Source organism: Apium graveolens, chromosome 8 (genome assembly GCF_009905375.1).
Source record: "Apium graveolens cultivar Ventura chromosome 8, ASM990537v1, whole genome shotgun sequence".
Classification (NCBI taxonomy): Eukaryota; Viridiplantae; Streptophyta; class Magnoliopsida; order Apiales; family Apiaceae; genus Apium; species Apium graveolens.
In genome coordinates this window covers 181,902,075-181,929,974 of record NC_133654.1, presented here as the reverse complement: position 1 = coordinate 181,929,974, position 27,900 = coordinate 181,902,075, and the positions used below count along the sequence as shown (strand labels likewise).

Genomic DNA, 27,900 nt, shown 5'->3' with positions numbered 1-27,900 from the left:
ACAAAAAGCAACTTGAAGAGTACAAGATCAAAGGCCAAGATTAACTAACAGAGTAAAGTCACAAGCGTGCAATATTAGCAAAGATACACTAATCCAGAATTAGAAAGATTTGATTATCCAAAAATAGGACTTAGTACATGTTGTTGCATACTGTGTAATAAGTAGTGTTTACTATTTTATAAAGTAAATACTGGATGCTTTGTTAGAAGTAACAATTAAGATAAGAAAAATCTTGTATTCTCTCAAGAAATAAGCTAAGCTCTTTATCAACAAAGAGCCTAGAAATTTTGTAGAAAAACATTTTTAATTTTTAATATAAAATTAAGTGAGTTTTGAAAGATCTGTGTCCACTATTTTTACTTGCTTAATTTCAGTATTAACACATTTCACTACAATATTTAATTTACTTTGTTCACCACCTTAAACAATTCAAGAAAAGCATAAAAACACTAAAACACATTCCCCCTCTGTGTGTCATTCATTAACTAACAGGCTCAGCTAGAGATTTGGTGGACACTCGGGCCAGGAAGCAACATATAAAAGATTACAATATTTTTTTTATTTGGCCAAAACTTTGATCTGAAGTTAGTGAATATGTACAAACTTATGATGTTTGTCAATGAGTCAAGACATGCAATCAATTTCCAGGGGGTTTACTACATCCCTTGCCTATTCCTGACAAGGTATGGAAACATATTTCTCTGGATTTTGTTGAAGGCCTACCTGCATCATTGGGAAAGGACTGCATTATGGTGGTCATTGACAGGCTTACAAAGGTGGGTCACTTCATCACCTTGTCCCATCCTTATTCATCTACTACAGTGGCTCAACTATTCTTGGACAATATTTATAAACTACACGGAATGCCTCAAACAATTGTCTCCGATCGTGACAAGTTTTTTACTAGCCACTTTTGGAAGGAGTTGTTTTAACTGATGGGAACCAAATTACACATGAGCACCAGCTACCATCCCCAAACCGATGGCCAAACGGAAAGGCTTATAGAAAAACAAAATATACACACGCACACTCTTGTATGTATATTACTTGAGAGAAGATAAACAAAAAAACTGCAAAAGTCTATCAACTTGAACGGTACAATACAGAATATAAAGATGATGTTCACACGGATAGGAACTACCCTGAACAACACTCCTAATACAACTCTACTGCTCCTATTTTATTGCAATGACTGAAAGACTAAATCAGATAATCCTAACAACTATATTTATTTAATAAAACATGTTTAGATTAAATATCCAACACATGCCCCCCTAATCTAAACATTTTCACCAGCTTGCAGAACTTGGCGTAAATGCAGCAAGATTCTCAACTCCAATCTTCTTTCTCATTTCTTCAAACTTAACTCGACCCAAAGCTTTAGTTAAAATATCTGCTCTCTGCTCTAGTGTCACAACATACTTAACCACCAGCTTACCACGTTCAATGCATTCGCGAATGAAATGAAATCGGACATCTATGTATTTGCTTCTTCCATGCAGAACCGGGTTTTTCATGAGTTCTATTGCCGATTTATTATCAACATGAAGCACTACAGGTCCAAGTCGTTGTCCCAGAATTTCTTCCAATAATCCTTGAATCCATATGCTTTGACAGGCGGCCGTAGTAGCCGACATGTACTCCGCTTCACAAGAAGATAGAGCTACCACCCTCTGTTTCTGCGATGCCCATGATATCAAGCTTTTGTTCAAGTAAAAGCACATCCCCCCAGTACTTCTTCTATCAATCACATCACCTGCTAAATCACTATCGGAGAATCCATACAATATATTTCTGTTCTTCTCATTCGCATACACTAAGCCGTAATGGACAGTACCCTTCACGTACCTTAATATATGTTTCACAGCTTGCTGGTGTTTTTCCGTGGGATTTTGCATAAACCTGCTCACTACACCCACGGCGTATGAAATATCTGGGCGAGTGTGAGTTAAGTAGCGTAAACTCCCCACAATGCATCTGTATTCAGTTGCATCTACCAATCTGCCCCCCTCATCCTTGTCCAATTGAAGTTTATGTTCCATTGGGCACTTTGTTGAGTTGCAACCCAACATATTAGCTTTTTCCAGCAATTTAATAACATATGCAGACTGCTTAAGAGTGGTGAACAGGCCTCCTTGATGCACTTATATACCAAGATAAAAGGACAACAACCCCAAATTGCTCATCTCAAATTGTCTGTTCATTTGAATCTTAAAATCTTCGATTTCTTGCTTATTAGAGCCAGTCACCAAGAGATCGTCTACGTATACACCCACTATAATTATATTCCCATTTACTGATCTTGTGTAAACTGCTTGCTCGTGTAAACATTTTTTAAAACCCAATGTACATAAACATTTGTCAAGTCATTCATTCCAGGCCCGGGGTGCTTGATGTAGCCCGTATAAAGCCTTTATCAGCCTATAAACCTTATTTTCTTCCCCTTCTTTTATAAACCCTTCAGGCTGCATAACGTATACCTCTTCATGAAGCTCCCCGTTCAAAAATGCGGATTTAACGTCAAGATGGTGTACTACCCATCCCTCCTTGGCCGAAAGAGCTAACAACAATCTAACAGTATCCAGTCAGGCCACCGGAGCAAAAACCTCGTCGTAGTCTATTCCCTTACGCTGAACATAACCCTTCGCGACAAGACGCGCCTTACATTTTATCACATTCCCTTCTGGATCCCTTTTTTGTTTATATACCCATTTCAAACCAATGGGCTTATGTCCTGCTCGAAGATCAGTAAGGACCCAAGTGTTATTCTTTTCTATTGTTTCAAACTCCAGTTTCATAGCCTCGTCCCACTCTCTTTCACCCGCTGCTTCCTTGAAACATATTGGCCCTTCAATCTTTAGCAGCATCAGTTCATCAATCAACTCTACTATCTCAGTTTCATTATAAATATCATTCAGCGATCTGAATCGCTTTGGTGTACTATTTTCTGCAGATGAGGCCTCTGTGACTTGAGTTGTTGAGGTTTCGCTGGGTACACTACTTGTTGTAGTTGACATTTCTGCATTACTCCTTTGTGAAATGAATGGTGAGACTGATGATTGCATGGGTGTTGCAGGCTCCTGGTCTGCATCTTGCACAGAATCTTCAACTTCTGAGAAGCTGGGCATCTCGACATAATTACCTGAAATGATCACATCCTTTTCTTCTCCTTGATCCCATGCCCAGAAAATATTTTCTTGAATCACCACATCCCGACTTACATGTACTCTTCCAGTTTTGGGGTCAAACAGTCGATTTCCTTTTGTTCCTGGTTCTTTACCCAGGTACACTACCAGTTTACCACGATCATCTAGCTTCTTAATGTGTACAGCAGGAACTTTCATATAAGCCGTACTTCCAAATACTTTCATGTGTCTCAGATTTGGTTTGTCTCCACTCCACGCCTCATATGGTGTTCTCCCATTTAAGATACGGGTTGGCAATCGATTTAGGATATAAACCGAGTGGCGTACTGCCTCCCTCCATAGAAATGCTGGTAGTTTTGCCTCCTTTAACAAACTTCTTGTCATTGCAACAACAGTACGATTCCTACGCTCCACCACCCCATTTTGTTGTGGGGTGTATGGCGCAGTATAGTGCCTCTGAATCCCTGCCTGCTCACAATACACATTAAAATCATTTGAACAAAATTCTCCTCCCCGATCCATTCTCAAAATCTTTATCATATTTTCAGTTCCATTTTCCACGAACGCCTTGAATTTTTTAAATATTTCAAATGCACTGTTTTTATCTTTCAACATATATACCCACATTTTCCTACTAAAATCATCGACAAATAGAAGAAAATATCGATTACCTCCGGGAGTCACGGGAGATATTGGCCCACAAATATCTGCATAAATGATCTCCAATGTCTTTCTCGAAATGAATTTAGCCTGCACTGGAAACGGTTTCCTGGACTGCTTCGACATAAGGCAACCATCATATCGTGTTAATGGCTGCATTAACTTTGGGAGTCCATATGCCATCTTATCCTTGGACATGAGTTCTAACGCCTGGAAATTAACATGGCCGAGTCGGGCGTGCCACAGCCAAGTATCCTCCTCCACTTTGGTGATAAAACACGCTGGTTTGCTCTCCTCAAGACTGATTTTATATAATCGGTTCTCTGTTCGTTTTACTTTCATTAGTAACCTGCCACTCCGCTCATACACCCACAGGTAATCATCCTCTAGTATTACTTTGTTTCCAATTTCTGAAAGTTGACCCAAGCTAATGATGTTGTTACACAAACTCGGAATATAATACACATCCGTTAGAGTTCTCTCTTCTCCGTTTTTGCACTGAAATGACACCGTTCCTTTTCCTTTTATTGATACAGTGGACCCATCCCCAAATTTTACATTTCCCGTAATTTGTTCGTCTAGTTCCTTGAATTTTCCACGCTGCCCAGTCATATGGTTGCTAGCGCCATTATCCAAATACCATATATGTGACTCCCTTTGTGCTCCTGTGTTTGCACGTAATTATGGAATCATCATGTCTTCTGTCAACAATACAGAAAGAGTTTCTGACTTTCCGACTTCAGCTATCAGTAACGTTGGTTCATCCTCATGTGTCTTGGAGAGGTTTACTTCCTTCGGGTTTGCCTCCCTTTCCCTGCGGGGCCGCGGCATTCTGGTGCAAAATGTCCAAGACCCTGGCAATTAAAACACCGCACTCTGCTCCTGTCCCGCACTGCACGATACCCTTCCTTTGCCCGATATTCTCCATTTCCTCGAGCCCCATCTCTGTTTGTTCTCTTTAGCCATTCATCATGCGTCAACAATAGCTGACCCTCATTATTTTCCTTCTTCATCCATTCCTCCTCGGTTAGAAGTAATTGTCCATGGCTAGTCTCAGTTCCCCCCTTCAGCCTCTCTTCGTGAGCTGTGAGTGACCCAATGACCTTTTCAACCGACATGGCCTCGAGATTCCCAAATTGCTCGATGGCCGATGCTATTTGCAGAAATTTTGAAGGAACCGCTCTGAGAAGTTTTTTAACCACATAAGCTTCCTCAACCGTTTCTCCCAATGCTCTAATATTGGTAACCAAGCTATTTAATTTCAGATAAAATTCATCCAGCTGCTCATTCTCCTTCATACGTATTGATTCAAATTCACATTTGAGTGTCTGTGCTTTAGCCATCTTGACCTTTTCAGCTCCCAAGGACATTGTTTTGATTGCATTCCAGGCCTCCATAGAAGTCTTCTTTTCTGCGATTGACAAAAGTATATCTTGTGGAATGCCTTGATAAATTACTGCCAAGGCACGCTTGTCCATCTTTTCGTCAATGGCAGCTTTAGGATCCTTTGGAGCGATAGCATCCCATACACCGTGAGCTTGCATGAACACCCTCATCTTTAAAGCCCAAGCAGTATAGTTTGATTTGGACAACATCGGATAGCTCAAGCCGAAAGATCCTTCCTTAGTCTTGTTATTGTCCATGATGGTGCACAAGAATCGTAGTTGTAAGCTCTGATACCAAGTATAGAAAAACAAAATATACACACGCACACTCTTGTATGTATATTACTTGAGAGAAGATAAACAAAAAAACTGCAAAAGTCTATCAACTTGAACGGTACAATACAGAATATAAAGATGATGTCCACACGGATAGGAACTACCCTGAACAACACTCCTAATACAACTCTACTGCTCCTATTTTATTGCAATGACTGAAAGACTAAATCAGATAATCCTAACAACTATATTTATTTAATAAAACATGTTTAGATTAAATATCCAACACGGCTTAATCGTTGTTTGGAGCAATATTTGCGTGCCATGGCTAGTCAACGGCTGTGGGAAAAATGGTTAGCATTGGCCGAGTGGTGGTACTATTCAACGTATAACAGCGCCATTAAGATGAGCCCGTACGAAGCCTTATATGGTACACCACCTCGACAAATTTATTTGCCTTCTTCACATAGGTCTGTTGTGGGTAGTGTTGAGGATTTTCAAGTTCGGAGAGAAGCCATGGACCATGTGCTCAAGGATGCTATATAGTGTGCTCAGAGTAAGTACAAACAGTATGCGGACAAACACAGAAGTGAAGCTAATGTGAACGTAGGAGACTGGGTCTTTCTTAAGTTGCAACCATACAAACACTTATCTGTTGCTGTTCGCAGAAATCTGAAGCTGTCCCATAATTTTTTTGGACCTTATAAGGTGTTGGAGCGTATTGGCAAGGTGGCATATAAGTTGGATCTCCCAGCAGGAAGTCAAGTTCACCCAATCTTTCATATTAGCTTGCTCAAGAGGAAGGTGGGACAAAAGTATATGGTTACTAATGAGCTACCACGTTTAGGAAATGAGGGACAGTTTGTTGTGCATCCTGTGAAGATCTTGCAGAGAAGGACTGTCAAACGTAACAATGTAGTTGTGGTTCAGTGGCTTATACAGTGGTCTCACTCTATTCCCGAAGACGCTAGTTGGGAGGATGACAGACAAATCATGGACCGGTATTCGGATTTTAATCCTTGAGGACAATGATTGTTTGAAGAGGGAGCATTAGTAACAACGTATTAAAATAAAATATGGATATTAATCTATTACTAGGAACGTGAAATGTTATGTGGGATCATGTGCACAATTAGTTGGGTGTTGTCCATTAGTCTTTTGACAAGTGTCCAAGTCTATGAATAAATATTGTTGAGAGAGGAGAGGAGAGGGGGACTCGAATAAGATTTGTTTTCTGTTTTGTCATTTTCCTTCCTGTAGTAGCTATAGATATTTATGGAGTTCTTGCTTAATATACGAATTAGTCTTCTTCTTTTCATTTAGCAGTCTATTTTCTGTGTTTATTTACTGTATCTGCTGTGCTTCTGGTTACACAAAATTCGCATCACTTTAAGGTCCACTAATTACGTGCTGCTAGGTTATATGTTGTTGAGTCGCTGTATCTCCTATGGTTGACATTCTTTGATCCGTATCAATTTTGATACCTAATTAAAAATATTATATTTTATATTATCTCTTTTTTACATTATATTTAGCACCTTTTAAAAAAAATACTTAAATAACTGGCAACCCAAATTATCAATTTCAATAATTCAAAAGAAAATAAAATAAAAATATATAGGTATATAGAGATATAATATTTTATATAATATTAAAAACACAAATAAAATCGATACCCTATCTTATGGATGTAAATATTTTTTTAAACCCCACGTTGGCACACTATGCCAACACGCTTGGCACCCAATGATATTCCACAACTACAATGCGAGAGCTAATAAGGGTGTCAAATTACAACATATTACATGGCGTTGGCAAATCCTCTTGTGACGCTCTCGGTGTTCTAAAAATCGCCGCTTGGACCAAGTACCCACTGCTATTTTTAACCCCTCATCCGATCCGATTTTTGAATAATTGGTTTCTAGACCGATTTTATTAAGAATCGGTTAAAACTCGATTTTGATTCCGGGTACTCGAGATCAAACTCGAGTTTGACTTTCTAATTTTTTTATAAAATTATCTCAAAAATACCAAACGTGAAATTATATATTTTTGTTCTTTTTTTAGAGTATTGACATTTATTGGAATGATATATGAAATCTTATTAAATCTTATATTTAATACAAAATTATTTAACAAAAAACCTTTAATTAAGAAACCTTTACTTAAACTCTATTATTTCTAATCTATTTAATTAGATAATTTTATTATTTATTACTACTCTGTATAATTATATATTATCTAACAAAAAATATAAATAAGTTTTAATACACGTACACAAAAATTAGAATAAAATTAATTTGACATATGAGAGATATTAATAAAAATAATGAAACCCAAATATTTATTCAGAATACTCATTTTTTTGAAATAAAATCGAGTAGAATTGATTTCTGATTTTTACAACATTACCCTCCATGGAGATGCTCTTACCTGGCTCTAGCTCCGTCGGGTGAAAGTCCGTACAGACCTGAGCATACTTGAATCAAACAACACTTAGAGCACCTCCACTCGAGGACCACTTGCCTTCTCGATTTCTGTGAAGTGGAAATGGGACGGCACAGTGTGCATTGGAGCCAAGACAGCAAAATGGGACGTCCCTCCACAAAGGGACGGACCATTTCTACACTATGACCCCACTACAACATACATAACATTAAAATTTTAACTGAAAATCATGATAAGAAAATATAGCCGTTAACATGACCGTTCAACGGACTAAAATCTAACCGTTATCAAAATATCAAGAAGGTCAACGTAAAGATGTAGAACGAGCATTTGGTGTTTTACAATCTCGCTTCGCAATTATACGTGGTCCAGCACGATTCTGGGACAAAGAAGATCTCGCTAAAATAATGAGAGCTTGCATTATTTTATATAACATGATTGTCGAGGATGAGAGAGACACGTATGCCACTCCATTTGGTTCACTGCCTTCTTATGATGATGTTACAAACGGATTATCACAACCAAATTTAGGAGAGGAACCTCTCGCTTCCTATGAAAATTATATTCATAACAACAGTCGAATTCGTGATAGGCAGAAGTATCGCCAATTACAAACCGATTTAGTGGAACATATTTCTCAATTTCACAGTGCTCGCTCATTTAATATATGAGTTTGATAATTATGTAACAATTGTGTTTTAGTAGTATTTTTAATCTTGTAACAATTGTATTTTAATAATATTTTATTTTTATCAAATAATATTTTTTAATTAATATTTTTTATATAATATATATTTTTAGAATATATAATATTTATTTAAAATATATAACTATTATAAATATAATATATCAGTTAATATATGCTATATAAAATAAAATACATTTGAAAATGATTTTTTACACTAACGTGTAAGTGGCTCGGGACCTTGCATTGTAATAAAATGGACCACTTTTGTTAAAAACCATTTTCAGCTTACTTGGCAGATAGAATTGATAAAAGAAAAGAGGAAATTGGGACTTGGAGTGGAGGTGCTCTTAGAACCTTTCGCAAGAGATCCTCAAGCTTCAGCTCCTATGCTCCACCCACATGAATCCGTGCTGAGCTGTACTCAACCTCCTAGTATATAAGTTGGGCCTATAATGCTCATGGGCTTTAGTTGAACCCATTAAAATTCATAAGCACAACAGTAATCAATTTGTGAAAACAACACTAAATTAAACAAGAACCTGCAAACCGAAATATATTTCATTTGTTGAAAGACGATTATTACAATATTGTTGGATCTACTCATACTACAAACTCAAATTATCTACAAACAAACTTCAGAGTAGACAAGATCAAGTCCAACATGAACATAAACAAATAAAAACGCAAAACAATTGAACAGAAGGCAAGAACAGATTTATTTTACTTGCAACTCTCTGTCTGCACATACTCTGTACCCCCCTTTCAAAATAAATATGAGACTGTAAAAGTTATCTTAGTCATTATCTTCATTGTCTTCGTAGTTGAATGGTAGCGGTACCGACTTGAATGCACGGTACTTGCCCACATTGTTAAGGTGTTCATTCTCCAACCTTCACAGCACATGGATACCTTATATTAGCATCAATAAGAAATATGTGCTTCTGTGTAATATTGCCACTGCTTAATGGGAAGCCATACACATGTAATAGCTGATAAAGATATAATTTATTAATTTACCTGAAGAAATTCCAAACCCCACGACGAACAATTTCCAGGACAGCTATAACGGTAATCATACTTTGTTCATGCAGGAATGGTACTTCCAAGTCCAAAACCATTTGAATCCATGAAAACCTCAGCAATACGTTCAAGGCCTATCGTATGTACACATTAAAAGAATTTCTTCGAAGACTATGAATTTAATCATAAAAGAATGAAAATAGAAGATGTAATTTTTATTATACACTTACAATGGCTGCATAGTAAACACTTTTGTAAGGAACAATGAGCTTGTCTCTGAGCCAAGGGTTGGTGGATTTTCTGTTGAGAAGTCCCCAATCGTAAACAATGTCCCAATATGTAGCAACTGTGCCTGCAACTATGGAGGTAATCCAAGCTATTATGTACCACTCACTGCTGTTGCTTCTACCATAAGCTGTTCTTGTAGCAAATGATACAACTATAGCAAAATATTTTAATGAGTTCCATCCTTGAAGAGCATCTTTTTCTTCCAGGAATCGCCTCACACACTACAAACACAAATTATGAAACAAAAACAAATTAATCAATGTTTTTTGATTTACTTGTAAATACATTTATATCATTAAAAACTTGAATACTTAAGAACAGATTTGCACCTGAAGCATGCGCCACCAAAACGGAAGCGGTCCTAAAATGTAGGTAAAGACAACGAAAGTAGTATTTTTATTGCAATCGTGCGCTCTAAGTTTGTAGCCACCTGAACTGTAGTAACAGATGTAAAACGCAATGTTTCTGAAAGATTGAACCTGGCTCGTAAACTGATCCGCCACGAAAAAATCGGGAAGCACAACCTGCATTGCATAAATTCATGAAGACCGATATTCAAGAGGGGCCGACTCCGACAACATACACACACACACACGTATAGTAAACATTGTTTTATTCTGGGGCATACCTTGTACAGAAGAGAAAAGAAAGTGTGAATTGCACATGTGAGGAAGAAGTAGCGGCTGGAGCGATATATGATGTTGAATGGGCAGATCATTATCGCAAATATCAGCTGCAGGAAAATCAACAAATCAAGCAAGTTACAAAATGCTAAATATTATGAAGAAATGATCACAAGGCTGAATTTAAAAGAAAAGGAATGATTAGTTTAATGAGCTTACAATTACTAAAATAAGAGGAATAAGCTCAGTGAAATGTTTGTAGTCGTTGGTTTTTGGGTCGATATCCATGTCAAGATTTGCATGAACACTTGCTAATGCCAGCACAGAAAGACCAAAACTAAGTAGGAGAACTTCGCGATACCCTAATTCCGTTCCTGCCTTGAACCCAAATATGAACTGATAATTGATTTTATATTTCTTCCAAAAATATATATTCCCGGCGTAGAACAGCATGTGCAAGACGATGAACCCAAAGAAGCTGCATTTCATGTAAATATACATTTGTTAATTATGAAATGTGACAATATATAGAAGAACACTAGTCTATGAATCTACCTGTATAGCGGAAACATGGTTTCCATGTACTGTCCATAGCCATCTTTCTCTACAATCTTACGGGTTCGCACACTCATTACGAGGGCAAAAATAAGAGCTACCGTGCAACCAGCAAAGAAGCCTGCAGGTGGAAATAGTTGTCATTTCAGCTACATAACCCATAAACATGTTCATATTTTCGGAAAGTGATAAGGTATATTTAAATGGTACCTAAAGAAGCAGTAACTTTATGTTTTTCTTTTTTAACTCTTGGTCTGAGTGTGTTGAGTCCTTTCTTCCGATTTGCATTAGCAAAATGCCTGATGAATGTGGTCTCAACCCTGTCCAGCAGCTTGGAAATTACCTGTAGTTGATTATCCACCAACTCATTAGCAAAGCTCTCGCCAGTAGCAAACTCTGATTTCTTTGGTCAAATTTACTTTGATCTTGGATTTTGAACTGTAGTTACTCCTTTTTAGCTTTGTAAATCTAAGAATTGCATCTTATAATATATATTAAATGTTTTCATATATTTTACATTTGTTGTAACTTTTTAAATATATTGTATAACATGAATAATTTGTATTACTAATTAAACAGTCCAATTCACCATAAAAAGACAGACAAACCGGGAGAGGGGATGAGTGAGCTATGTTATATTACCTTCTTCCCAAAATAATCTTTCCGTTTTGACTTTTCGTACTGTTGATGATAAGTGATTCACTACAAATTTACGTTTAATCTATAACATCAAATATAGTTATGAGTGATTTTGTTAAATTCGTTATAATGAGTATTTTAATATAATGAAGTTTTTATATTTAATAATAATATAAAATTAAAGATATTAACGATCTTTATTAACAAATATCTATAACACAAATAGAAAACGTTTTTGGAAACGGAGGGAGTAGTATTCTAGTGCCAACTCTATTGTTTTATTCTAAAATCTATCAACCGGGTCATGATTGAAAGAATTGCATGAACCACTTAATTTAAAGTTACGTTTAAAAGTTTTAATAAACGTAAAGAGCACGGTTTGGTTGGGTGTTTTCTGACTAGCCAGAAATGTCCAACTCAGTCTTTATGTTCGTACCAGCATATAATTCCTTGTGATGCAGAGGTTTTTATTAATAATTTAAATTTTTATTTATCAAGTTATATTATATTTAAATTTAGTAGAATAAATAAATTATTTCTAGTAGTTTAGCAGATATGTAATACTATTATTTATATCTTTTAATAATAGGATAAGTTGTATTCGTAGTATAATAGAATAAATATACTATATTTAGTAGTAGTTTAATAATTTAGTAGTTTATCCAAATTATCTGTATTCCGGTTATTATAATATAGTAAAAATATAATAAACAACCTTACAATTCTATATGCCCATTTTCTTTATATCACTATTCAACCTTCAAATGTACAAACTCTTTCTGTAATTAATTCCACCAAATATGTTTTACGAACAACTCATAAATATTATTTATGAAATTTTTATCATGAAATACTAAACTTACAAACTGGTTCTCACGATTCATGAATATTTAATGAGTTTCTCTTGTTTATTTTCTAAATAAATACAAAAATATCACATAAAGTTGTGAGTGTTTAGCATTAAGTTTTGAATAAATTGTGATATTTCTACTTAAATGATACCATCTACATACTAATTGAATATTGAAACAAATTAAATAAAACAGTCATATATATATACTATTCGGCATGTATTGTAATTTAAATCCTAAGCAAAAAATAAAACAACAAATAATAAATGTTATAGATAAAAAACTAAGGTTATTATTTGCTGTATTTATTACTAAGATTCGGGAGCTCAAGGCCTTTAATGGCTGCTCTCGTGTTTCGTGGCTCAAATCTGCCTTTACGAGATGCCTACGTATCTCTGTATATTAGAGAATCAAGCCAAAAAACGTAGTTCTGATTTGTGGGGTGAGACCCCTTATATAGATGTTGGTGGTCCTTGAATTGGACTTGGTATAGGAGACTTGGTGGGCAAGTCTCATAATTAGAATGGACTTTGGAGTCCTAGATAGTAGGAAACTGATTCCTTATCCTTTTAGGTCCCCTTGAGGCTTATCTATAAGGATTTATATCCTTATCAGGACTCTTCTCAACAGCTGATTTTTCCCTTATTAATTAATTACGAAATTAATTAATAATCAGGGCTTTTGGGCCTTTTTTATTCGACCAGACCTGATCTGGTCCATCAGGCTTAACATTTCTGGTCTGAATATCATACATCTTCTTACTGGGCCTAGCAGCCCATTAATAATAAAATCAGGATTTATTTATCCCTATCATTTGCCCCCCAACTTTTGGGAAACATTGATTAGGTTTCGCAGAAGTTAAATCTATTCGTTCCCTTACAGGGTTTCGTTTTTGCGTAAAGTGTGGAGCGACCTACACATTTACAATGAATCTTCCTTTTATTCAGAAATTATCTTAATTTCCAGGAATTTTTCCTAATTTTCTGGGATTTTCCCTAATTTTCTGGGATTTTTCCCTTAATTTCTGGGATTTATCCTTATTTCTGAAAATATTAACACTTTTCAGAAAATATTCAAGGAATTTCCTTATTTTTCTGGATTTTTTCCCTAATTTCTGGGATTTATCCTTTAATTTTCTGGATTTTTCCTTATTTCTGAAAATATTAACACTTTTCAGAAAATATTTAAGGAATTTCCTTATTTTTCTGGATTTTTCCCTTAATTTCTGGGATTTATCCTTTAATTTTCTGGATTTTTCCTTATTTCTGAAAATATTAACACTTTTCAGAAAATATTCAAGGAATTTCCTTATTTTTCTGGATTTTTTCCCTAATTTCTGGGATTTATCCTTTAATTTTCTGGATTTTTCCTTATTTCTGAAAATATTAACACTTTTCAGAAAATATTTAAGGAATTTCCTTATTTTTCTGGATTTTTCCCCTAATTTCGGGGATTTATCCTTTAATTTTCTGGATTTTTCCTTATTTCTGAAAATATTAACACTTTTCAGAAAATATTTAAGGAATTTCCTTATTTTTCTGGATTTTTCCAGGATTTTTTTCTTCCCTTTTTCTTCCTTTTTTCTTCCTTTTTTTCTCTCTCTCTTTTTTTTTATACAGATTTCGACCAGGAATCCATTCGACCAGGATCCTGGTCGAATTAACCTTCAGATTGCCCTGGTCGACAGGGTTTCGAGCAGAATGCTTTCGACCTCAATTCCTGGTCGAATTTCGGCCAGGATTTTCACCCCCTTTTTTCCTTTTTTCCTTTTTTTTTGTCGACTAGGAATTTTTGTCCCTTTCGGTCAGGATTCCTGTGTTTCTGACCGAATTAACCATCTTTCTTGCCTTGGTCGAAGCTATTTCGAGCAGGATTGGTTCGGCCAGGATTCCTTCGTATTTCTTGGTCGAATGGGTCTAAATCCTGATCGAATTAAGTCTGGTTTTGAGCCTTGATCGAATTCTATTCGACCTTAAGCATTTCGATCAGGAATTCTTATGATTTCTGGTTGAGCTGGGTCAAGAAGCAGGGTTAAAAACTATTCCGGTATTTTCGACCAAGAATTTTGGTCAGAATTCTTTTCTTGACCGAATTAGCCCCTTTTTTCAGCCTTGGTCGAAGGAAATTTGACCTCAATGCATTCAGCTAGGATCTTGGTGCAAGTCCTCCTCGAATGGGGTCAAGAGTTCAGAATATATTTGTTTTGACCTTGACCCATTTGACCTGGGCCCTTAATTTGGGCTGAATTTTCTGGGACCAACCCTTCAATGGGTTTTTAGTTGATTGGGCCCCTCCCTTATTGGGCTAACTTTTGTTTTTAACTGGGCCTAATATAAAGGCCTTTTTACCTGGGCTTTTTAAACACTTTGGGCCCTTAACTGGGCTTGATTTTTTCAAGGTTTTTCTAGAATTGGGCCTTATTTCTGAGCCCAAATTCCAAACTCTTCTAATATCTTTCTGGATTCTTCCAGAATCTTGAAAAAACTCAAGTTTTTCTTTTGATTTTAACTAGAATTCTCTGGATTTTTCTAGAAAATCTTCTAAATTCTTTCAATATTCTATAGGACATTCTACAAGGTTCCTGAACCTGGGCCCAAATGGGCTTTCCTAGGCCCATTTTCCCCTCTTTTCCTCCTATATAAAGGTGGGGGGGGGAGTGTATCACTCACACTCTTCACTCCTCATTTCATACACTTCTCAAATTCTCCAATCTTTCTCCTCCCTTAGCTCCCAGCCTTCTTTTCCAATCTCTACTAAATGGCTGACAAGAGTTCCGAGAGGGCGGCCAAGATAGCCTCGGCTTCAAAACGAGGTAAGGATATCGAGATCCGCTCTTCATATATGTCTTTAATTGATATGATTAACACTAGGGGGGATGAATATCCCTCCACTGCTCATCTCGACTCTTTTAATCATTGTAATACTTGGCACAACATAGATCTCAATAAACTAAATGCTCGTTATAACGTCCTTCCTCCTCTTAGATTAGTTCCAGTCTCTGGTGGTGATCGTACTTGCCACTGGAGACCCGATACTCTCTTCATTTACACGGATGCCCTTAATGCTGGGCTTAGGTTTCCTTTTCACCCCTTTATTCCTCATCTTTTGGCTGATTTACAAATCAACCCGTGTCAGCTTCCTCCAAACGCCTGGAGGAACATTCTATGTTTTATGGTCTGCTGTCTTAGGGAGGGCTTTCCTCTTTCTGTAGCTGTTTTTAGGAAAGTCTTTCAGTGTTACAATAGTTCTTCTAGTATCTGCGGCTGGGTCTATGTCAAGCAAAGGCCCAAAAGCAAACATATCTTTAACAGCGCCTCTATTCCTGATAATAATCAAAATTGGAGGAATAGTTTCGTCGGGTTACGTTGGGAGAATGGTGACTGGGGCACACTTTTTCGATCTTCCTTTGGGAAGGTTAGTGATGGTAGCCTCAAATCCATTCACTTAACTCCCGAAGAAACTATTATTTATAATGGGCTTACTCAGGATGATGGCACGACCACCAGCTGGACTCTCCTAGAGGAGTTTTCCCTGATTCATGTGGGACTATCCTCTGTTTCTCAACAGGGTATTTTTCTTCCCTTCTCAATTTCACTTCATTTCATGCATTATTAACATCACTTATTTTGTCCTTTGCTTTGTTTCAGCTGCTAAGGAGATTAACGAGGACAATGTTCCTTTGGTTGAGGAGACAGCTAGGATGAAAAAAGCTCGGCTCGCAGGCCTAGACACCCGGGGAAAGGCCACGGAGCCTAGCTTTTTGAAGAAGCAGAAAGAGCCTATAGGGGAGGCTTCAACTGAAGGAGCTGGGGGCCATAGTGCTCCTATTACTGCCGCTGCCCCTACTGCTGCTGCCACAGGCGCCTTTCAGCCTCTCTGGGGATTCCGCCGAGGGGACACCGTGGTTGGTTCAACGAAACACGCTTGGGATTGGTCCTACTATAGCGTGACTCCAAAGGACTTCACTGACGTGGTGGCTACCCCTGACCTTGAGAGGATTAAGCTCATGGGAGCCCAATCTCTGGCTTCGGTATGCCTTTTCTCTTTTGAACTTATCTTTCATTCTTGTAGCGTTTTCTCGCCTTATACTTTGTTGATTGCTTTGTTTCAGTCTAACGCCTATTTTCAAGGCGCGGTGAGGCAAGCCGAATCATGGAAGCGAGCTTCTGATAAGGCCGACAATGCCCTTAGGAGGCAACAGAAGAAGTATGCTGCCCTGGAAAAGAAGCTCAAGCGCAAGGAGGAAGAACTCGGAGAGTCCAACGCCGAGCTGGTGGTACTTCGGGCGGAGAAGGATAAATCAATAGACAACTATCTGGACTCGGAGGAGTTTACCCAATCCATGAGGATTAGGGACGATTCAGTCTTTCCCGGGTCTTTTAGGACTGGTTGGGACACGACCCTTGGGACCGTGAACGAGGCTTGTCCTGACATTAACCCGGCGGACTATATCTGCCCTGATGACGAGGCTTTGCTACAGAGGTTTCGTACCCGAGTAGTTGTCTCGGATCATGTTCCTCAGGATCCACTCCTTCCTCCTCCCGAGTCTTCTTCCAGACCTGCTGAGGACGACAGCTCTTCCTCCTCCTCCGAGACGACGGAGACATCTAGCGAGAGCGGAGAGGATGATGATATGGACGCCGAGGGCACCTCAGCTTCTTAGAGCATTTTCAGCCCTGCATGGCTTGTTTTATTGTATTGACTTAATTGTATTCAAAACTTATTACCCTTCGGGGCTTATATTTTATATGTTGTTTTTCTTGCCTCTTTCTGTTTAATATGCATTTGAGCCTTAAACATCCTTGGATTGAAATAATTTCAAACTCTTTAATATGAAGTCTGGTTTTTCAAAACCTTACATAGCATGGGTTCGACCCTAATCAATAATAACTAGACAATGTAAATTCTACTGGAATATAAAATCCTACGCAAGCAAAGCTTCCAGGTGCTTTTAAACCTACTTGTCACAATGACAAGTGAGAATCGTACTTCGCCTATCTTACACGTAGTAAACCTTCAGGTTTTGTGCGTGCCAGGTCCTCGGGACTTCAAAACCATCCATAGTCTCGAGCTTGTAGGTTCCTCTACCTTGAACACTCTTGACTCTGTACGGCTCTTCCCAATTTGGGGCAAGCTTCCCTTTTTGTCCTACACCAGATGCTTCTATCTTCCTCAAGACTAGATCGCCTTGTTTAAAAAACCTTTCTTTAACCCTTAGGTTGTAGTAGAATGAAGCTTTTTTCTGATATTCTACTATCTTTGCATGTGCTTTATCTCGCACTTCATCAATTAAATCCAGGGCTAATCTCTGCCCTTCCTCATTTTCTTTCTCATCGAAAGCCTGAATCCTTGGAGAGGAATGTGATATCTCCACGGGAAGTACTGCTTCCGCCCCATATGCCAACATGAAAGGAGTTGCATCTGTCGTGACTCTACAAGTAGTCCTATAGGCCCATAATATGGGAAGTATCTCATCCATCCAATTATTTCTCGACTTTTCGATCCTCTTCTTTAGTCCATCCAGGATTATCCGATTTGCTACCTCCGCTTGCCCATTGGCTTGCGGGTGAGCCACAGAGGTGAACCGCAACTCAATTTCATTTTCTTCGCAATACTTCTTGAATTCCTCATTGTTGAATTGTGTTCCATTGTCAGTGACGAGGATACGGGGAATTCCATATCGGCACATGATGTTTTCCCACAGGAATTGTGCAACTTGCTTAGTTGTGATTTTGGCCAAAGGTTTGGCTTCGATCCACTTGGTGAAATAATCAATGGCTACAATCAGAAACTTCCTTTGTGTCGTGGCCATAGGAAAAGGCCCTAGAATATCCATCCCCCACATTGCAAAGGGAATAGGCGAGTTGATAGAGGTCAGCATCTCGGGGGGTTGTCTAACAACTGGTGCATGCTTCTGACAGCGATCACACTTCTTCACATATTCTTTGGCATCAACCATCATTTCTGGCCAATAGAAGCCTAAACGGGTTATCTTATGAGCTAAGGCCCTGCCCCCCAAGTGTTGTCCACAAATACCTTCATGCACTTCCTCAAGAGCCAAGCGTGCCTCATCGGGCCTGAGACACCTTAAGTAAGGAACCACGAAAGATCTTTTATACAGAATCCCATCTATCAAAGAGTACCTTAGTGCTCGAACAGTTAACTTTCGTGCTTCAGCTGCATCGCTTGGCAACCATCCGGTTTGAATGTGAGCCTTAATGGGATCGATCCATGACGTCCCCAGGCCTATGGGAGCCACAAGCTTAACATCTATGCTTCGCGTCTTTAAAACACGGAAGTATACACTTCCTGAACTTTCTTCTATCTCAGATGAAGCAAACTTTGATAGCGCATCTGCCTTAACATTTTCTTCCCTTGGAATGTGTATGACATTCATTAAATTGGGTCATCACAGCTCTTACTAGGTGGACATACTTAGCCATCGTATCATCCCTTGCCTCAAATTCTCCCTTTACCTGGGATATGATCAGCTTCGAATCTCCACGGACCTTTAAATTTTTGACTCTAAGTGTCCCAGCTAGACCAAGGCCAGCTATCAGGGCTTCATATTCTGCCTCATTATTTGTGGTTGGGAAGTCTAGCTTCATAGCATACTCAATTAAGAACCCATCAGGGCTTTGCAAAACCAATCCTGCTCCAATGGAGTTTGTTTTTGATGCTCCATCAAAATAGAGAACCCAATACTCTTTATCATCCTTCTCTTTGCTTTCATTATCAACTCCCTTGTCTTGAGGTATGGTATCTTCCTGCCCCCCGACTTCTTGGTTGGGTATGGTACATTCCACCACGAAGTCAGCTAGTGCCTGGGCTTTTATCGCCGTACGTGGCTTATACTTGAGATCGAACTCTCCCAGCTCTATTGCCCACTTAATCAATCTCCCACTTGCCTTGGGACTGTGAATGATGTTTCTCAGGGGCTGATTCGTTAGCACCTCAATCTGGTGAGCCTGAAAATAAGGACGCAGCTTTCTCGAAGCCATTACCAAGGCTAGAGCGAATTTCTCAATAGTTGAATAATTTAACTCAGCTCCATGCAAAATTTTGCTGACATAGTATACGGGTTTCTGGACTTTCAGTTCCTCCTTAACCAACACCGAGCTCAAGGCGCTCTCTGAAACAGCCAAGTACAGAAATAAAACTTCATTCAGAACTGGCTTGGCCAACAACGGGGCCTGGCCCATATACTTCTTTAACTCTTCAAATGCCTTCTGATTTTCCTCACTCCATACAAAGTCTTTGATGTTCTTTAGTGACTTGAAAAATGACAAGCACTTGTCTCCTGACTTGGAGATGAATCGTCCTAGCGCAACAACCCTTCCCGTGAGCTTCTGAACATCCTTGATAGTTTTTGGAGGTTCCATGTCCAGGATTGCCTTTATTTTATCGGGGTTAGCCTCAATTCCCCTCTTTGAGACCATCAATCCCAAGAATTTTCCAGATCCTACTCCGAAAGCACACTTCGTAGGATTCAACATCATCTTGTGGTACCTCAGGACCTCAAAAGCTTCCCTCAAATGGGTTATGTGATCGGTCTTTACTAGACTTTTGACTAACATGTCATCAACATAGACTTCCATAGTCTTACCAATAAGATCCTTAAAAATTTTGTTTACCAACCTTTGATAGGTGGCTCCTGCATTCTTGAGACCAAATGCCATAACAAGATAACAATAAACACCAAAGTCAGTGATAAATGATACCTTTGGAATGTCATCCTTATGCATTTTGATCTGGTTGTATCCGCTAAATCCATCCATGAAACTCAGCATCTCATGTCCAGCAGTGGCATCAATCAAAGTATCAATTCTCGGTAACGGAAAACAATCTTTGGGGCATGCATCATTCAGATCAGTGAAGTCTATACACATCCTCCACTTTCCATTAGCCTTCTTCACCATTACAGGGTTAGCTAGCCACTCCGGAAATTGGATCTCCTCAACGAAACCAGCTTCTAAGAGCTTTTCTACTTCCTGTTTTATAGCCTCTTGTCTTTCCGGGGCAAAATTTCTTTTCTTTTGTTTCACTGTCTTCCGGCTTGGATCTACGTTTAGCTTGTGAGTAATTAACTCCGGGTCTATGCCTGGCATATCAGCTGCTGACCATGCAAACACATCACTATTTTCTTGCAAAAATTTCATCAACTTCCCTCTAAGGGGCTCCTCTAATGTGGCTCCAATGAAAGTCTTCCTCTCAGGATCCTTGGGGTCTAAAGGGACCGAAACCAGGTCTTCAGCTGGCTTTCCTCTCTTCTCGTCGTTTTCTCGAACATCCATATCTTCAATAGGAAGAACTTGTCCCCCGACTCCGTCCGCCCTCAAAGAGGCCACATAACAGCTTCTAGCCATTTTTTGATCTCCTCTCTCTTCTCCAATCCCATTTTGGGTTGGAAACTTCATGACTGAATGGTAGGAAGAGGGGACTGCCTTGAAGGCATGTATCCCTGTTCTCCCCATGATAGCATTATAAGTTGAACTAGCCTTTACCACCACGAAATCCAGCATTTGCGTTGCTTGCCTTGGCTCCGTACCTATGGTGGTTGGTAATTTGATTATCCCTTCTACAGGACACTCTACTCCAGCAAATCCATATATCGGCATGTCGGTTGGTGTTAACTGGGAATCGTTATACCCCATCCTTAGAAAAGCGTCATGGAGCAAGATATCCACAGAAGCACCATTATCAACAAGGACCCTCTTGACCGGGCTGTTTCCTATTATCGGTGTTATGACCAGTGGGTCGTCATGAGGAAACTTGACTCCCTCTAGGTCAGAATCATCAAAAGCCAATGTTACTTCTGTCCTGGCCCTTTTCGGGGCTTCTCCTACAATATGCATAACCTCTCTAGTATATGCCTTTCTGGAATTTTTGGACAATCCAGCAGCAGTTGGTCCTCCAAAGATCGTGTTTATCACATGCCCTCGAGGTCTCGGCCCTCCATAAATGGCGTTTATAACTGGTCCTCTAGGCTGGGGATTTCGCCCCTGATCGTCTTGGTCCCTCCTACGATCTTCAAAGTTCTTCCTTCCACTATTATTCCTGTCCCCTCCTTCTCCAGTGTATTTGTTCAATCTTTCTTTTCGAATGAGGAACTCAATTTCATCCTTCAATTGCCTACACTCATCGGTGTCATGGCCAACATCTTTGTGAAACCTGCAGTACTTGCTCTTATCTAGCTTGGCAGGATCAGCCTTCAAGGGCTTAGGCCAGCGAATATCTCTGTCTTTCTCAATCTCCATCAAAATCTGACTTCTAAGAGCGTTCAGCTTAGCGTATTCAGTGAACTTTTGCCCAGGTCCTCCCTTCTTGGGGGCTGAATCAGGATTTTATTCGGTTCTAGGATACTTGTCCTTAGCGATATTCTCCAGATCAGTTTTTCGCTTCTTGCCTCCAGTGGGCTCATTACTTACTGCGGTCTTCCTCATGCTTTCTTCAACCTTGATATACTTCTCTGCCCTCTCCTGGAGCTGCAACATATTTTCAGGGGGACGTTTGGCCAAGGACATCTTGAAAAACTCATCCCTGGTTCCTTGTTGCAGTGCTATCATGGCTACCTTATCATCAAGGTCTGGGACTTTTAAAGCCTCCTTTGTAAAACGATTTAGGTAGTCTCTCAAAGTTTCCTTTGCTCCTTGCACAATACTCATGAGAGATGCTGAACTTTTCTCATGGACTCTCCCACTGATGAACTGCTTAATAAAAGCCTGACTTAACTCCCTGAACGATCCAATAGAGTTTGGGGGCAAGCGACTGTACCATCTTTGAGCCATACCCGACAGGGTTTGAGGGAAGGCCCGACATTTTATAGCATCATTCACGGGTTGCAGCAGCAGTGCATTAGAGAATGTCCTAACATGATTTGCGGGGTCTCCCGTGCCATCATAGGCTTTGATAGTGGGCATCTTGAATTTCCTTGAGATATGGGCATTCATTATCTCTTCTGTGAAGGGCGGAGTTGGATCATCAGGATCTCCAAGGGGAAGTAGATTGCTTGGATCAGTTCTTGGGACAACAGCCCTTCTTCGCACCGGACCATCCAGGTCTATGACAGGAGGAAGATTTCTCCCCCTAAGAGGTATCTGGGGTCTGGCGGCCTGGTGAGCCTCCAAATCACGCCTCAGCCTTTGGATCTCGGCCTCATGAGCCCTGATCCTTTCCTACACTTCTTGGGGATTCGCCCCTGGGGTGCTTTGAGGGCGTTGCCTTCCATCAGCCATTGGCTCTTTGCCAGGACGCCTCCTTCTCGGGGCCACTTCATCATCTGAAGATTCGGAGTCTCTTTCAGTGTAAGGACCAGAAAATTCCCGATCCTCAGGGATAGGACCCAAACCTCGTATATAGGGGGGCGACTGCCCTCGTGCTTCGCTTCGCCCAGCATATCCGCTTTCTCCAACCTCAGGGTGAAGGGGCATCCCATAAGGGGGGTTAGTAGTAACAATAGTTGAATATTCATACCCGACGGGTCGAGAATTCACAGGTATATGTACTTGTTGAACTTGAGGATTCGTACCTTGAATAGTCGGGGGAGTTGTCCCCGTCTGGGCTTCCCCTTGAGCAGATGCATAAGTGGAGTGGGGAGGAATCTCCACGGTGGACGAAATCACCTGAGTTGTCCCGGATGGTGTTCCTTCCTCCAGAGCTCTAATTGTTCTCCGTGTTCTCGCCATGGTTGTTGTTGTGCTTTCCCACAGACGGCGCCAAATGTTATGGATAAAAAACTAAGGTTATTATTTGCTGTATTTATTACTAAGATTCGGGAGCTCAAGGCCTTTAATGGCTGCTCTCGTGTTTCGTGGCTCAAATCTGCCTTTACGAGATGCCTACGTATCTCTGTATATTAGAGAATCAAGCCAAAAAACGTAGTTCTGATTTGTGGGGTGAGACCCCTTATATAGATGTTGGTGGTCCTTGAATTGGACTTGGTATAGGAGACTTGGTGGGCAAGTCTCATAATTAGAATGGACTTTGGAGTTCTAGATAGTAGGAAACTGATTCCTTATCCTTTTAGGTCCCCTTGAGACTTATCTATAAGGATTTATATCCTTATCAGGACTCTTCTCAACAGCTGATTTTTCCCTTATTAATTAATTACGAAATTAATTAATAATCAGGGCTGTTGGGCCTTTTTTATTCGACCAGACCTGATCTGGTCCATCAGGCTTAACCTTTCTGGTCTGAATATCATACATCTTCTTACTGGGCCTAGCAGCCCATTAATAATAAAATCAGGATTTATTTATCCCTATCAATAAATAAATTAAATAAATCAATAATTTGTTGATAAATATATACACAAATATTATTAACTACCAATTTTTATATAATTAACTTGACATTGCCTGTTCATAAAACATGTTTACGAGTTTGTATATTTAATAGTTAGTAGACTTATTCACGATTTATACAACTAAGCATTAATTATATATACTCACGAACCTGTTCACCATCTATATTAACTAACTTATTCAATAACTTTTTAACCGAACTTGTTCATAATTAAACTTTCCAACAGAACTATGTATTGCTCAAGTTGAGCTCATTTATAAACTGAACAGTAAAATTTTGTTCATATCGAGCTCATTTGTAAATAGCGTTCTTATAGGTATCGACTCATTTACGAGCCACAATACGATATAAGCCCATATTTATATGAACAAATATTCGGAATTTGAGTGTACAGTTTAATAAATATAAACAATGTTTTTAAAAGCTAGTGTAGAATAAGAGAAAGGTGAAATGATCACCTCATCAGAGCTGCCTAAATACGAGTTGTCAACCATCTTTAGGTAGGACTTGGAGGCATTTCTGGAAGTGATCTGCAAATTGATTGATCAATATTGAACATTAGGAGAACAACCCATAACCAGAGTCAAATCTAGATCTTGTGTCGGTGGGGCAAGTTTTTATTTTATCAGCAACTGTACAATACTATATATATATATATACAAAAAAATAGCTGGATTGTACCTTGTCATGTTTTTTCATTATCTTGGAGAAGGCCAAAATATTCAAGAAGCTGTTACATCCATTGTTCAACAGAAAATTAGTAAATAATAAAGTACTTCTTAAGACTGAATCATTATATAACTTAACAACTAAAAGAACTGGATTTGAATTAATTATTTACCTGTAGCTTTTTAGATGTCTAAGCTTGTGATGAAACTCAGCAAAGGCCTTTTTGAGTTGATCTTCAACTTTACACAGATTTTCTGTGGTGAATTTCAAGTGTGGGTCAACTGGGACTTTAAGGACGTTTTTGATTGTGGACAGAGGCGTATCAGCTGGTTTGTTAACTGTCACACGTTTTAGTATCTCAAGTGATGGTGGTCTAACACTAATCAACTCACTGTCTGTGCTACTCTTTGAACTGGTGCTGATTCTTACTTCCGGAACAACTTGTCGTGATGAATGTTTTGTTTCGTCTCTGGTACAGTGATCACCTGACGATAATTCTTCCGATTCTTCTGATGTCGTCCCTCTAAGGGATCTATCTTCGTCTATTTTATGCATTTGCTCAGCCATTCTTTCTGCACATTAACATTACATAATTAAGTTAATGGCCCTCAAAAGTTTAAAAAAAGTTTTGATCTAATATATTTGTGTGTGTGTGTGCACCTATTATAACGTCTGTACTTACTGCTTCGCCCCCTCCCAGATGAAGAATTTGAAGTTGATATTGAGGTGGTGGAAGCTAGATGATCAACATCAACAACAGTCTCAAACCAAGTATGTGTGGGCTTATCAACTTTGATCCGAAAAGCAATCAAAGCATTCATTTGTCTATCCAACTCATCAGCTTGCTTCAGCACCTCTTCAACTTTTGCTTTGTAGAAGTTGTTAACTTTGTTGAACTCAGTATCAAGCCTACTAAAGAAGATGAGTTCATGCTCTCCAACATCCTGTCCGTCCCCACGATACGTTGTCACGTAGCCATCTTCCCCATCCAATCCCTTGACATTGTTCACCACAATCGGATGAATCTCAATGTCTTCATGATGACTGCTGCTAGTACTGCGCATAGAAATGCTTCTCTGTACTGACGTCAAACCGCTAAAAACTCTATAGTGTGAAAGAGTTCGCGTTAATCCCGATGGATTGGCAGAGGGTGGAGGAGGACTAGTTTGTTTTTTATGATGAAGAATATCTTTCAACAGGTTTTTGAGAAATTCGTAATCCATGTATGCTTGTTGCCACTCAGGAACCATTTGTGACTTGAACTCTTTTCCGAATTTCATGACTTACGACTCTAATATAGTACGTATTCGACTGATGATGAGCTAGAATAATATGAGTATATGAATATGATTGGTGAGCAACAAAAATAAAAGGTGTAGGAAGAAAAAAAGTTCTAGATTCAGTAGGAAAGAGAAATCAAGCAAAGCTTCTGAACAATGTGATTTAGAATAGCGATCTGTCGCAGTTGATGTCTGTAGTTTTTGGGGATATTAGAACATTTGGATTGTAACCTAACTATTCCAGTGTTGGTTGGCTTTTGAGCCATCAACTCTTTCAGTAATATTTAGTAGTAAAAGAAAAGAGGAGAGGATCAATAAAAAGAGAGAGAATATATATATTAAGAAATGGCTAGAAGTACTGGAGGCAGAAGCAATCGGAGGTGCGACAAATTTGCATGATTGAAAGCAGAAGATGAAAAGAAAATAAAAAAAAAGAGATAATATGAAGATCTGCAACTATTCAAGTGCTGAGTACAGTTTGCATGTGAGGAAGAAGGTACTTGCATATTATTATATATAGACAAAGCCCATGTACTTAGCTGTACGGTTGTCTTGTAGTCAAAGTCAATTGAGCAATTATTTTTGAAATTTGTGTTGTGTTGTGCCCCAACTTGTACGACTTTTGTAATAAGGCAATTCAGGATTTGTACGAGTAGCTGGGATGATGATCACATGAACGATCAGTCGCTTATCTTATAAAACAGATTACTCGTTCGTGATAAGTACAAATTACTTATTTTACAGCCCCGCCTTGATAGTTATTTATTACCTAATCTTTTTACTTTAACTTTTGCCCGTTTCAAATAAGGCCGACAAACTTCTGATTTCACCATCCCAATTACTCTCTCAATATTGTTTTTTTTTTATTTCACCGTAAAACATGCGCATAAAAACAATAATTTGAATTAGAGTATTATGTGGTCATCTAGGCAAACTCGGAGAAAATGCCCGAAATAACCAAATTTTATAAGTGAGATGCCCAAAATAACCACGCGTGTGATAAGTGTTCTAAATAATCAGAAGTATACGCATATTATGAATGCGTAGCATATATCAAATGCGTGTGGTGATAGGCATAAATAATCAGGCTCAAAGTAAATGTTACAAAAGCCCAAGACATCCCAGACCCAAACTGGGGTGGTCCCCGGGACACGTGGCAATTGACAAAAATGTCAACTGCCTCGTATTACCAGAAATGGAACAACTATATCCCAGCTGTCCATGTGTATAAATCTCAGGTCACCCCAGTTACAAAAGGACAGTCGGACCCCACTTGCCATATGAACCATCCAATCACTCACCAATCAAGAATCATCAAGCACTAGGATGAAGAGGTACAAACCCCTAAAACCCTAAATTTGGGGGCCTATAAAAGGCCCCAAGAAATGGGTTTTAGGGGTGGGAAAATATCGTCTGCTATACACACATATACACACACCACTATATATATTTTTGAATAGCTCCCTCTTCCATCTTCTTTTTTTTAAGAAACCCCATTCTTATTCTCACACCGGAGTTGCTGCGGGGACACCCCCCCCTCCGATTTTGTTTTGCAGAAACCCCCACTTAACAGCTTAACCACGTGCCATCTGTCACGTGGATCGGGCTCGAGCTCTAGTGAGACAGGAGAAGATCGGGGAAGAACCAGAGTTATTATTGGCGCTAGAAGGAGGGCCTTGAATTGCTGTGACATTGCGTGATGAAAAGGGTTGAGCAACAGAAAACTTGCACAGTGGAAAATAACAGTTTAGAGAATAAAAGTCGCAGAAACACAAGTACATATTAGGAAAAGGCATAATGGAAGGCTACATGTAATTAAACACTTACATCCAACATTAAATAATGTTTGATTATCTAAAAAGGTGTCCCGAGATCACTGAGCCCCCAGAGCCATGACAAAGTCGTACATCTTCGCCAAGGCAGCTCCCCCGAGCCTCTCGGTTGGGAACCTACTATTTTTAAAAACATTTTATACACAGGCATAAACTCCAGGCCCCTACCCCAGACGAAGATGAACTCCTGATGCCAGCCCCGGAGCGAATTCAACATAAAAACAGGTGAACTCAGC

The 27,900-nt window shown here is 39.1% G+C and overlaps 4 protein-coding genes across 4 annotated transcripts; 1 reads left to right on the top strand and 3 right to left on the bottom strand.

Annotated features, from left to right (window-relative positions):
* Positions 1-1,289: 1,289 nt before the first annotated feature.
* On the bottom strand, positions 1,290-2,042 carry LOC141680183 (secreted RxLR effector protein 161-like). The gene has a single exon (XM_074486478.1). It carries the CDS (start codon positions 2,040-2,042, stop codon positions 1,290-1,292), a length of 753 nt encoding a protein of 250 aa, XP_074342579.1.
* Positions 2,043-4,591: 2,549 nt separating this feature from the next.
* LOC141680182 (uncharacterized) lies at positions 4,592-5,449 on the bottom strand. Its single transcript, XM_074486477.1, has one exon. The coding sequence runs from the start codon at positions 5,447-5,449 to the stop codon at positions 4,592-4,594; it is 858 nt and encodes a 285-aa protein (XP_074342578.1).
* Positions 5,450-5,791: 342 nt separating this feature from the next.
* Positions 5,792-6,490, top strand: LOC141680180 (uncharacterized). Its single transcript, XM_074486476.1, has 2 exons — positions 5,792-5,937; positions 6,055-6,490. Exons 1-2 carry the CDS (start codon positions 5,792-5,794, stop codon positions 6,488-6,490), a joined length of 582 nt encoding a protein of 193 aa, XP_074342577.1.
* Positions 6,491-9,141: 2,651 nt separating this feature from the next.
* On the bottom strand, positions 9,142-26,264 carry LOC141677669 (phosphate transporter PHO1 homolog 7-like). Its single transcript, XM_074483680.1, has 12 exons — positions 25,235-26,264; positions 24,725-25,124; positions 24,565-24,613; positions 24,342-24,413; positions 11,300-11,432; positions 11,090-11,210; positions 10,754-11,012; positions 10,540-10,644; positions 10,241-10,435; positions 9,854-10,132; positions 9,621-9,757; positions 9,142-9,493 (listed from the first exon to the last, which is right to left on the bottom strand). The coding sequence occupies exons 1-12, from the start codon at positions 25,830-25,832 to the stop codon at positions 9,397-9,399; spliced, it is 2,445 nt and encodes an 814-aa protein (XP_074339781.1). The 5' UTR covers positions 25,833-26,264; the 3' UTR covers positions 9,142-9,396.
* Between the last annotated feature and the right edge of the window lie 1,636 nt (positions 26,265-27,900).